This window comes from Falco peregrinus, chromosome 5 (assembly GCF_023634155.1).
Source record: "Falco peregrinus isolate bFalPer1 chromosome 5, bFalPer1.pri, whole genome shotgun sequence".
Lineage (NCBI taxonomy): Eukaryota > Metazoa > Chordata > Aves > Falconiformes > Falconidae > Falco > Falco peregrinus.
In genome coordinates, this window is record NC_073725.1 from 44,901,488 (window position 1) to 44,914,515 (window position 13,028).

At 43.7% G+C, this 13,028-nt stretch overlaps 1 protein-coding gene across 1 annotated transcript in view; it reads right to left on the reverse strand.

Annotated features, from left to right (window-relative positions):
* PIP4K2A (phosphatidylinositol-5-phosphate 4-kinase type 2 alpha) overlaps positions 1–12,594 on the reverse strand; it is a 115,175-nt gene extending 102,581 nt beyond the window's left edge. The window contains exon 1 of the mRNA XM_055803627.1: positions 12,276–12,594. Within this exon, the coding sequence (XP_055659602.1) occupies positions 12,276–12,416 (141 nt within the window). The 5' untranslated portion in view covers positions 12,417–12,594. The remainder of the gene's footprint in view (positions 1–12,275) is intronic.
* Between the last annotated feature and the right edge of the window lie 434 nt (positions 12,595–13,028).

Below are 13,028 nucleotides of genomic sequence, written 5' to 3' on the forward strand. Positions count from 1 at the left end.
CACATTAAGCATGAGGAGAGGGGAAAAAACCATGACAATCCAGACAGCTACTATTAACCCATATTGCAGTGTGTTATGGAAAAAATGGGGTGCACCAGAATCATGGAGCAAAGCTTCAGATACATGCCGTATTATCCAAAAAACTGAGTATTTTTACCCCTCAGTGGAACTGCGTGGCAGGGGAGATGACACACAACAGTAACTTCTGTTAAAAACTTATTATAGGGTTCAACTCCTTAGTCTATCAAACAAGGGGGAAATGGCACAAAACATTAGCAAGCAGGACCCTGACAAATCAATTCTGAGCTCAAACTTGTTAGCTTAGAAAAGCAATGGTAAGTAGTGGAGAACATGTAGCTCAAGAATCATGCCTTACACTACCTACCTCAAACCTCTGGTTTCTTCCACCTACTTAAAGACGTAAGTTTCACCATCCAAGTGATCCCTGCCAGCTTGCACCATCATTTGAGTCCATTTTCAGTAGTGGGTGAAGAAAAGCAGGGAAGCCTTTACACTAAAAATACCTGTCTTGAGAACTCTACACAACCAAATCTATGTTTTTCCTTTAACAAAGGGCCTAGGGGTTTTTTTGTTTTTTGAACATAAGCAGTGCCTGCCATGTCAGAAATGCACTAGTCTCCCCAATTAGTTAACTCTTTTCAAAGCCTTTGACCCCTAAGCCCAATGTTCACAGAACACACACAGACCCCCCCCAAGGAACAGGCTACATATATATCAAAAGTCTATCAGCAAGACACCAATGATCTAGGTTCCTTTTGGGTTTGCTTATCAAGTGTTACCTCCCACCAGCTGAGTACAAGGATGTCTACGCCCCTCCACCAACTCAACTACAGAAAGTAACACATTGATTTAAATTGTCACATTTTAATTCCACTTTGTAGACAACTCCCTTAAACTAAGAAAGTAGCTTTAAAATTACTTTTAGCCTTGCTACTGAGGTAAACACACACATAGCAACAGCTGCTTAAATGACTGAATTACAGTCTGCCAGCTAGCCATATTTCAATACCCAAGTCCCTCTGTTCTTAATTAAACTTAGTTTCCCAACTTTTGTTCAGCATTGCGCTGCCACAAGAATAGTACAATATCCTGTGACAAAGCCAAACAAGAGGAATGTCTTCCTGCTCCTAATAACTCTCAAGACACGAAGATAAGCAAGCATTTTTACAGGCCAAGTAACATAAGGATGGCTTAGGCACTTCAGCTACACAAAGACACCCTCCAAACTACTCATCATTACATACATTTTACTGTAAAATGGTTAGAAACACGGCTTTTCAGGAAAAGTCTGCATTTTGAAGGGCATTTATAATGGTGCCAAGACAACCTGAGGCACAGCACTCCCGGTTAGTTAGCAAGAACCAGCCCACTGTAAAAGTCATCATCGTTCACAGCTCAAGGGACCTTCATCTTTCAGGTGATCTACACATCATGCAGGAGGAACAACGACTTCCAGGCACTTCTAGTAAAGTCTTAGTCACACAGCCTTTAACTGTGAAGCGACTCATGTTCAATCAGCGAGCCTTAGGAAGTCAAAGGAAAAATGAAAAAGTCGATGACTTAAACATGAAAGTCTGGGAGATTCCCTCAACAAGATAGGAATATTAAAAAAAGATCTACTAAATGACACCTTCCAGGAAGAAACTTGTAATATACCTTCTCTGAAAGATTCAGCAAATATAAATATAATGACTGAAGACTAATTAGCTTGAAAAGTGAACTAAAACCACCACTACTAATGACAGTAATTGCTCTATGTGGGGGAAAAACCCCACCACTTTAGAAGTGGTACTGGGAGATGTGATGGAAAAGGAAAAAAATCCACTCTGCTCCTACCAATAAAGGGGCATAGAGCACTGCAAGATTCAAGATGCTCAAGATTTCAACGCTGTTTCTTTGATGTACTGCAACACAATGAGCTCAGGAGGGACAAGGAGTGCAGGATTCTGTGAGCCCAGGGACTTCTGAACCCTATTAACATCCCTGAGCCAACATAGCCCAAAGGATGTTGCTCACTCAAATGAAATAACCAGCTACAACTGCCTGCAGCGGTAGGTAGGAAAGAGAAAGCAGTATTGTTCAATCAGCTGAAGCCCAAAATAACAGCTGGAGAAACTGCTATATCAGGAACTCCCTGCATCCACAGAAATGGGCAAGAGGTTCTGAAAACTGGCTGTAGCACTTCTTGCCTGCAGGCAGGTACACGTGTTTGTTAACAAGCACTAAGATTGTTTTTTTAAATTAGTTTTACCGCTTTTCTGTGGGCCTGGGGAATATCCAGAAAGCTCCTCTTGTTTATTTGGTCCTGTCCACTGTGCAAGCAAAGGAGAAGGCTGGTTTACACATCACAGATTGCAAGCGAATCATGAGTCAGACTGAATTCACTAATCTGACAATTCTGCCCAACACCTAAAAGAATAAATATACCAGAAATTTTCTCTTCGATCCTCCTCTGCTAACCTTACTATCACCAGGGCAGGGGATGGGGAACAACCTGGAAATCCTAGTTTGCATCAGCCCCAAGATGCTGCACAAGAGGGTGGTGCTGAGCTGCAGCACCTCACCAAGCATCTGACGCTACATTTCAGTTCTAGCAAGTGATTTCCGAGTCCTCCAACCACAAGTTTGCAGTGACTGAGGAGGAGGTCGGGTACGGGCTTTTCCAGTGAAGTCAGCTTGTTTTGAGACTATCTTTCCCAGAAAGACAACCAGCTCTTTTGAATAGCCAACTGAGAATGTGTTGATAAGTACTTCCTCTTTAAGGACTTACTGTAAAAATAAAATTATTTCAAGTATAAGCCTCTAAATATTATCACTACTTGGACCAAGCAGTCTCAGATACGTACTTTATGAATCGAGAGTTGATTTGCCTACCATCTTAAAACTGGAGTTGTATATCTTTGTATAGGCTGTTTGAGAAAGTCTGGAAGAGATCACATGACTTTTCTTTCAGGACTGGAAAAGGTACAGAAAACCCCTAGAAACAGAACAGTATGTAAGTACAAACTCCAGAGAAGAGACACCTACCCAAACAACATTTTAGTGACTGTTTACATTATTTGCAAAAGAAAATCATGCAATACTTCACCAAAAAGGGATATCGGAGGCACACATTTTAGAATGGCTACCCTTAATGCAAGTGTTTGCACCACTGTTCTCAGAATTACATAGAAGCCAAAAGTAACCTTATCTACCATTAGGTCTTTATTAAAAAAAGCAGCATTAGGTTTTGAAGTTATGATTCTAAACTAAAACTAAAAATAGATATCCCATTCCTCACTTATCAAGAATTGAGAAAGCAGTTATTTTGCAGTTCGGTCTCCCAAAACTAGCTTTAGATTCAGATTAAAACACAAAAAGTCAGAAATACTGGAGCAGAAAGCTCACAGAGATGAGCAACCTTGCTTATGTTATGTCAGTCTTCTGATTTTTGCCCAGCGCCAGGCAACCATAATACACCAGATTTGCACACTGTAAAGGCCCTGACATCTACATACTTAAAGAGTACTTCTCTCTGAGCTCCTCTAGAAAGTTTTCTGTCATAATCATCCAGAACCCAACCCATGATGAGGGACACACCGCACCACCAATAAATAGTTTCTAACTACAAACAACATGCATGGCTGAGAGAAAAAACAAGTACAGTGAAGAAACAAACACAACCAGCAACACCACAACATCAGAACCTGATGTACTAAAAAATGGTTTTGGTACTTAAAGTGATCTAGAAAACATCTACAAAACACTGGGCAACACGATCAAAGCAGAACTAAACTCTGGAAAACAGCTTTAAGTCTACTTTGCAACAGGACATGCTAGACATGAAGGGTATTAAAGCAGAACTATTAGTTTAATAACATGATTATTGAGGCTTTGCACAATAAGCTAGTCAGATATTGCTCAGGTTCGGTTCAGTATAGTATAATAAAATAGTTAAACTACTTTCTTTTGCCTGGTTTTTGGCTAACCAAGTTGGGTATTTTCCCCTCTCCCTCCAAAAAAAAATCCCCAAAAAGGCAGTGACTGCTACAGCCACATGTTTGACAGCCTACAAGAGAACATTTAAGGTAGGATTTTCAAGAACTGCTATTGTTTAGAAGGTCTTCCAAATGTTGACGTTTACCTCTAAAAGCAACTTCAAAACTTTCAGCCCCTAGGAGGACATTAAAGCTTTTCTCAAGACATTTACACTCTACATGGACAGGCAAATTATGAGGTTAGATGGTTCAGCATGTTCTAAAGACCAAGACTGAAGAGACAACCTGAAATAAATGTGTACAGAAGAGAACTGTCTATAAAAAAATACATGACTTAAATAGTTGAGAAAGGTCTCCATGTTAAAAGTGCAGAATCCACAGTACGAGTTCCCTACTCCAGTGTTTTGGGAGTTTTAGTTTTTGTTTGGTTTTTTCTTTTTTACTGTGGGCAACAATATTACTTCAGGCTACCAAATATGAAATTAAGCTGTAGGTAGGAGATCACTGGTCAGTCAAAGACTATACACTGGAGCTATCGGAGTCCCTCCGACTGTCCTAAGCAATTATGAAAACTCACCATAAGTACACATACATCAGTCTCTTCCCTCCATTCTCCCTGCAGTGTGTTTGCAGCTTCTCTTTTAAGTTGGGACTGACACTTGTAGATATGGACTGTTGCGATATAAAAAACCTTACCCTCTTCACTCTTCTGCATTGGTTTTTCCTCTAGCATAGCTCCCCCAAATGATCTTGCCACGGGATTCGATCAGTGCCAGAGAAAAAGAGCGGAAACAAGTCCAGCAGACCCAGCTTTAGCTGGCTTCCACATTACAAAGGCTGTGGTTTGACTATTATGCTACCTTAAACTGTCACTTCCTTACAACAAGTTATTTTGCCCCATCTTTTCCACTTTTGCAACAACTCCATGCTCTTTGTGCTGGCACAGCTGCTTGCATGGACAATCAACTTCAGTGAATTATGGTCTATCCTCAAAACATATTATTTTTGCTGGATTATTACTTTGGAGCTGGGTAACGTCTGATAAGGAAAACAGATAGGGCTGAACATGTTAGCCAGGAAGACTGGAGTGGCAGAGACTTCATTGATAAGATGCAAACACAAGAATAGAAGAGTTGTGAGATGCGAGACAGCATGTGACTGAAACGTCAAGAGGGAGACTGGAGAAAATGAAAGATTAAACCAGTTAGCTCAAGCAGCTCTAAGGTGGTTCTGTACATCTCAGCTTCACCAAGGAGCTACAGGCTTTCTAAAAATACCCCATAAGGGAATGTGATTATTTTTTTTCCCCAGTTTTGTCTTACAATCTAAAAGGACCATGCATATGCTCACAGCTGTGTTAAGAATATTTAGGTTGCCTTGGGAACTTACAATGCACACAGAAGAGCTGGATTAGACTAATTGCCTTGCATCAGTACACAAGGTAGTCATTCACCAAGTCTGATGAAAAATTAGTACTCTAAAAGGTATATGGCTATTAAGCGTTTCTACTGCTAACTATTCAACCCTGCTCTTTGAAGATAAAGCTAATGTTTTCTTTTGAGTTTGTGACATCCATCACTACAGCATTCAGCTACTTCAAACAATTTTCACAACACACTTCTTAAGCAATCTCTCAACACAAAACTAATTAACTTATTACAGAACAGCCCAGGCTCTATAGGAAGATCACAAGACAGATGCTCACATAGCAAATCACATGCAAGAAGTTACCATCTCAACAATTCAAAGCTAACCCATTTCACTGTGTACCAGGATGCAGACTGTGAAAACTAACAAGGTTTGTCACTACCATCCATCCCATAGCCGAGGCAGAAATTTCTGCTCAGCTGAATTCATTGCTTCAGCTATTTTGCTAAGTCCAAACATGTGCTTTACCAACAGTGAAAATGAGGAAAAGAAATCAGGACTTTTGTTAGACATCTAAATAGTAAGCTCAAGTTCAAGAAGTGGAAAACCATAGAACAGGTCTTGGGGTAAACATAAGATAATGAATTCAAACTAGAGTCCATTACTCACAGCAGCAGTCAATCACTTAAGTCAGGAGAAAGTGAAGATGAATGTGTACTTCTTTCAAGCCTTTAAAACCTCATAGTTCAACAACAAATATTACTAACTTTTTAACAAGTCAAGATATCTGCAAGCCAACATGACTGCAGCTCTGGATGCTTAGCTCTGCCAAGATTACACTGAAGATCCGTAAATAATAAGTAGTTTCACCTTAATCTAAATTTGTATAAGGTACAGCTAGCCTATGGAACCCTACAGCACAAGGTGTTTTCAAGGAAGAGCAGAAAACAGGACTGTACAGCAGGAGCTGCATAATGGGCTGAGTGAGTCAGTTACATTAAACAAAGTTTGTCACCCTGAAACTACAGAAGGAAAATAAACATCTACCAGGCTCTGGCCAATGGGCATACTGCAAGTGTCTGCTTTAATGAGCAAGGAATTCAAAAATAATCCCCCACAGACTTTCTTAAGACATCTGGTGCAGGATACTCAAAAAAGATGACTAAGTTGAGTCAGCAAAACAAATTTGTGCTGCCTGTTTGCTTCACTGAAAATTGTCCAGCCCTCCCCACTGTGGTTAATGAAATTGTTTCAAAATCCTACGAACAAAAAAAAAGCCAAAAACACAAAACCCCCGCACACCCTAGCCTGTGCAGCACCTTACCTTGCAGAGGACAAGAAACTAGAGACAGTAGCTCTGAAACTGCAGCCGGAGCTCTTTTGATTAACTCTTCTTCCCTTCTCATCCCTAATAGAAGCTATTGTATGCGTCCTTTTCAATAGTTCTGACAAGGACATGAAATACCACTCTCATTTGTACTTCGGGCAGGAATATTTACTACCTTTAACCTAACCATAATAAATATTTACTATTTGTATTTTTACTAGTCCTTCCACTCAGTTGCAAAAGCAGTATCAAATTAATTTCTGCAGTACACAGAGCTTGACACCCAAAAAAGAACCACGTTATCAATAAATAGCTCTTCCTGTTCTACTTCCTTCTATATACAAACATCTGGGCTGAGTGCCCAGCTGACTATTTTAAAATAGTTTTAATTGCTTTATTATCTGCTCTACTGTAATCAATGCTTTTTAATGTGTTGTTTCTTCCTGCTTCTTAGAAAGAGCCTTCTCCCATCTAGTCTACCACCACCTCCACTGAACGGTAAGTTTGTTTTTTCCAAGCTCACTGTTACAAATCTCAGGTTAACTTTAAAATCACTAACTTCAGTTCTACTTTGTCTCAGTCATTTTGAAAAGCCACTTAAGAGCACAACTGCAGTAGCAATATACCACATTAAATACAAATACTAGCAACACAGTTGACAATACAAGTGATGAGTAGCCCTCCCAACCTTGAGACAGTTTCCAACCAACCTGTTGTGCTGACAGCCAATGACATGAGTCAACATTTAGTTCCATACCCTCAGGTGTCACTAGTCTCATCATCATTTAAGAGTATATTAAAAATATGGACCCAGAAACTATCAACTCCCATAATTTATGAAGATATGTTGCTAGTAGTAAGTGCTATGGGTTCCCTGCCAGCCACCCACCCCCCCCCCCCAAAAAAAAAAAGGTAACTGACCATAAACACAAGTCAGTAATTTTATTCCAGAGGGCATAACATAGCTTTTGATTATTTTAGGCTTCATCCTTCTAATGATCTACTGAATAAGCTGTTTCAGTGTCATTCTCCTAGATGTACAATGTTTCAGGATTAGAAGTTCTTAGGAGAGCTGCTAGGTAACTCAGTACTAAGAAACTTTATTTACAGCACCAACTGAGAGGGTACACATTTACCTAACAAGCTCTCCAGTGCCATGTTCAAGCACCAGTAAGTGAGATATTTGTGTATTTGCCTGGATAAAAGTTTGTAACAGGAAAGACAAGTATGGTAGCTAAGAAAAAAACTCAAACTGAAAACTGACATTTTGCTTTCTGTAGAGATACAGAAGCTTTCCTAATGTGACCACATATATCCTAGCATTATGAGGAGGAAAGATTCATTTACTTGTCACTTTTTTTTCCCTCCCCACTTCTAACTGTAATGGTAAATGAATCCAGGAGTTACACTGGTGTATAGAAGAGTACCACAGCTCTTGCTCCTTATATTATTCTGTCCTGGTGGTGTTCCACTTTTGTTAAAAAGATCAAACCAGATTAAAGATGAGGGTGCAACAGTAGCACCAGGTTCACAGTACTTCATGTGAGCAGTTGAAGGAGGTCACTGAGTTTATTATCTGTTGAGTTCTTCACCCAAAGTACACAGTTTCTGACATATTCTGCAATATGCTGGGGGGGGGGGGGCGGAGTTATTTAATCCACATATTCTTATTGTTCCACTTGCTTATTAGGCAGCAAGTGCCACTGACAAGTCAGGCACTACTAAATTTTTAGATCAGCTTGTAATCATCCAAGAAACAGATGGTGATTACAGATTCCAGGGACTGGGGGGGGGGGGGGGGGGGGGGGGAATGGATATGTGTGTGTTTGGTTTTCGTTGCTTTTTCTTTTTTAACTTGTACAGTATGCTCAATAAGTTCATTAGGCATTCATTCTCTTCTGCTAAATATATTTAACTTAATGGTTGACAGAGTAGGCAACATCCCCAGCAGTCTTTAGCTCAAAATTAGTTATAAAAAGCCCACTTCTATTAATTTTCTTCCATCTTTGGGAGTGCTATGTTTTGAAGGACCCAAGCCTAGCTCCCTACAAATTCCCAAGCTTTCCTAACAAGCTTTTATCAGAAGCAGGCAACCAACACAATCAAGAGCAGACTCACCATTCATTGTGCCTAGGACTATCATCATAGGCTACAGGAAACACAGAACCTTTGATTTTCATTTTTGGCACAGAGAACAAGGAGGAAAGAATTACTTCCAAAAGCATTAGGCAAAGTTTCACACCACCTTTCTTCCCTCTCCTCCTTCCCACAGTTATTGGAAGTGTAGTAGCAGTGACAATATGGAGGCAAGAGTAAGGATATTATTTACCATATCAGTTGTAAATGAAATATTATTACAGTTATGTTAACTAGCTACAAATATAGCTTTAAGTCACACCAACCACTGAGTTTATGTATTTGTTTCAGTAGCACAGCCAGATTATCTTTGACACAGGGCAAAATACTGAGATAAGATCAACTTCTAATGATGCATATGCCTGCAAGATCCAAGTGCACTGACAGTTAGTCTTTGCTGCTGCAAGTCATCAGTATTAAAATCTCATCTACAAGATGGGACATGGTTGCTTTCCCTTTCACTGGGGATAGCACTAGGATTACTTCATGTGAAGTTTACGTGTTTTCCCCTCACATGCCCTTCTAAGTTATTACTGAATTTGACTGCACTACCAAGCAGGACTTTGCATTAGGTATCTCTACTTCTACCTAAACAACAGCTGAAACCACCAAAGCAATTTGCTTACAGTTTCTTGGACAGGAAAGGTAATTTATAAGAACCCTGGGTTACAGACACTTCCCTGCAGGTCTTTTTCCCCCATTAAGAATTTACACCTTTGCCATAAGGCCTCTGCTTTGTGACACCAATGCTCAAGATCTCCCCTTCAGAGAGTCATGTTTCCTCCTCAGACAGAGGAGTTAAGGAAAATGTTACAAGTACTGTTCCCTTAGATGGAGCTTCTTCACATATTCAATTTAAAAATCTCAAAATCCTCCAAAACACAACTATCAAGTATAGCAATATTTTGGCCCCGAGATCAGAAAGCTAAAAAGCCTGCAGCAAAATCTGCTTTTCCCCTTTTACCTTCACCAAGTCTGTCCATCCAGTATATTCTGACAGGATGCAGCAATGAGGGAACTACATCTCAGCTTCACCATTCCAATACTTATTCCCCAAGACAGTAAGAGTCAGACTGCTATTGTCTCGGTAATTGATATACACCACACTTGAAGTGGCCTTAAATATGATTTTTCACATGACTACTATGTTCTAAGTTTATTTAGTTACTATCATCACAAACTATGATCTGTGTTTATTTCCTAGGCTAACCTTTGCTTATGGATTTCTGTTTATTCTGCTAAGAAACCTAAGGGTCCTTAATTCCTGTTTTTAATGAATCCATGCACATAGCTTGTGTTTCTCCCATGAGAAATTCTTATTTGTGGTAACAGAGTCCAACCACACCAAATACTTAAGTTTCATTTGCTGGGCAGTGCCACATCAAGCATTACAAACTGACAGGGTAAGCACCTAAGAGAGGAGCCTGCAACACTCCAACACTGCCTTCTTGGCTAAGACAACAGCTTTAGACTTGGACACCTCAAATTAGCTCCCCCCCCCCATTCAGAAGGACTTTGCTTCCATGGGGCCCAAAGCATTACTCATAATTACACCTTGCAGCAGAGTAAAGAAATGGAATAATATCTGCAGAACACACAGTGGATACTTCATGCCTACAACCATCACCTTCATATTAACATGAAGCCGCCATCTCCGAGCCTACTGTATTACTGAGCTTGCCCTTTGAGTCCCCCCAACGAAAGGATTTTAGTTTACAGTTTTTAATTTTCTGTGTATGAACCAGTATGCTTCTTTATTTCTAATGGGAACAGCTACGTATGCCACAGTACATGATCGTAGGAATCATGCACCGTGTTGTGTTTGTCACTATTTAATTTGTTATTCTTTATACTGGAAAGGTCTTTCCTCTGAAAGTAGCGGCATTTCCAGTATGAACACATGTAGCAACAAGCTACTGCAACAGGAAGACCTCTGTTCTCGTCAGAGATGATCTCTCTCTCCCCAGGGAGGCCACAGATAGCAGAAGTCTCACCCTGTAATTATCAGCTTGCTTTCATTAGAGAGGCCTGTTTGGGAATTTTTCTATGAACAACACTAGCCACTAAAGGAGCAAAAGAAACTCGTGTATTTAAGCCCAATTCTGGCAAACAGCATGTCGTGCACTTCCACATTTACAGATCTTTTCACTTTGTAGATAAGTATCTTTCTTCTTATCAGTTTGCCAATGCTTACAGCTGACCTACAGAAAACCTGAAATCCTTTGTCACCATTTCCTACCGACTCACAGGGCTATCTGAAACAGGCTATTCAACCTCACTGGAGCTTCTCCTCTACCATCCATGCCGTGTTGGTCCATCCAGCATGTCCCCCAGACCACGGCTTCAGGCACTGTGCTGTCTGACACACCTAACAGCGCTCGGCCTCCAGGCTTCGGGCAAAAGCTGCCAAACCATACACAAAGGAGAAAAACCTCACAGGACTTGGATGCGTAGGCAACAGAATTAATACCGAGTTAATACCACTGACTGCTTTGCCTGTTTCACATAGCTGCTACAAAATTTGGAATCTCAGAGTGCACACTGACAGTTATTCTCACAAGCTCTTATGCAGCAACAAGAAGTAGCCCACAGCAACCCAGCATTTGGACAAATGGACTTCGCACCACCAAGAGAGCAAGTTTTTAGCTTAACTGCCCTGACACCTGCCTTTTATTTTTTTTTTTTGTGATCTTTGGGCTCTACACTTTTAACCCGCCACGGTAGCTATTTAAAGATGTAAAGCTGCGACTTGAGCCTTATAATGCTCAAACCATGTGACATCTTTACCCAGCAGTTCAACGTTACAGCACCCGGCACGGAGGCTCTGCCGAAGGCACAGCAGCCCATCATCCGCAGGGTGATATAGCACTCCGCAAATGTTGCAATTCTGCTGCTTTACCACATCAGAAACCGGCCCTCCTCCCCTCCCCCAGGCGCACAAAACCGTCAAGAGACACTTGCTTAAGCAAACTGCGCGGACGACGGTAAAAACTTCCCCAGTCAAGGGCTAATAACCGGGTATTTTTATTTTTTTTAAACCGCAGTACATTTATGCAACGCCCGCCCGCAGCGGCGGGAGCGGAGCGGCTCAGGCTCCGCCGGCAGCACTGCCCTTTCACGGGCGCCACCCGTACGCTGCTTAACGAGCGGAACCGACCGGTAGGACACCGGCTACCGCAGGCACCCCGCGGCCGGGGCCAGTCCCGCGCCTCCCGGGCAGCCTCCCCCGGCGCCCCCCGCCCGCACCCACCGCGCTCGGTAACGCGCGCCGGCCCCCCCCCCGCCGGGGCGGAGGGCGACAGCCGGCGGGCGGCTCCCGGCAGCACGTGCCTCCCCCGGTCCCGCCCGTCCCCGTGCAGCCGGCCCCGCACCGCCCCCCCCGCCCGCCAGCTGCCGGGGGGCGATGCCCCGGTGGGGCAGTCGGCGGGCCGAGCCGCGGCGCTTACCGAGTGGTTGACCCCCCACATGAGGACGCTGAGAAGCGGGTCGCTAGCCCGGAACAACTTCACTTTTTGCGCCACGAAGTGCTTTTTCTTGGTCTTGGTTTTACTCGCCATGACGGGCACGATGCTGCTGGGGGCCGCCATGGCGCTGCCGGCGGCGGAGGCGGCGAGCGGCGGGAGAGAAGGGGAAGGGGCGAGTCAGCGCCCCAACCCCGCGGGCAGGCGAGGGGGGCAGGCGGCCGCGGGATGCTGCGCGCATCCCGGCCTGGCCGCCGGTGCCGCGCGCTGAAATGGCCCCGCTCGCGAGCTACGGCCCCGCCCCCCCCGCCCCCCCCCCCCGCGGGGGAGCCACCGCCCGCCACGCACCGCGCCGCCGCGCCCCGCCCCCGCAAGCCGGCGCGGGAACGCCGCGGAGTTTCGGTTCCTGCCGCCCCACTGCGCATGCCCCCCGCGGGCGCGCGCCTGCGCGGGGGGGAGGCGGTGGCGCCCGGCGGCGCTCGAGGGGGCCGAGCGGCGGGACTGAGGGGGCGGCGGGACTGAGGGGGCGGCGGGACTGAGGGGGCGGGCGGGCGAGGCGCGACCCTCGCGCCCCTCACTGAGGGGAGCGGGGCATTCTGAGGCGAAGCCCAGCTCGGAGGCTGCTGTCTCCCACTCACCACACTCATCTCCAGGTCCTCTGGGAAACTGGAGCTACCATCGTCCTAATCTTTATCCAACTAACCGTACCTGTCGTTACTTTGTGCGGTTTTTGTAATA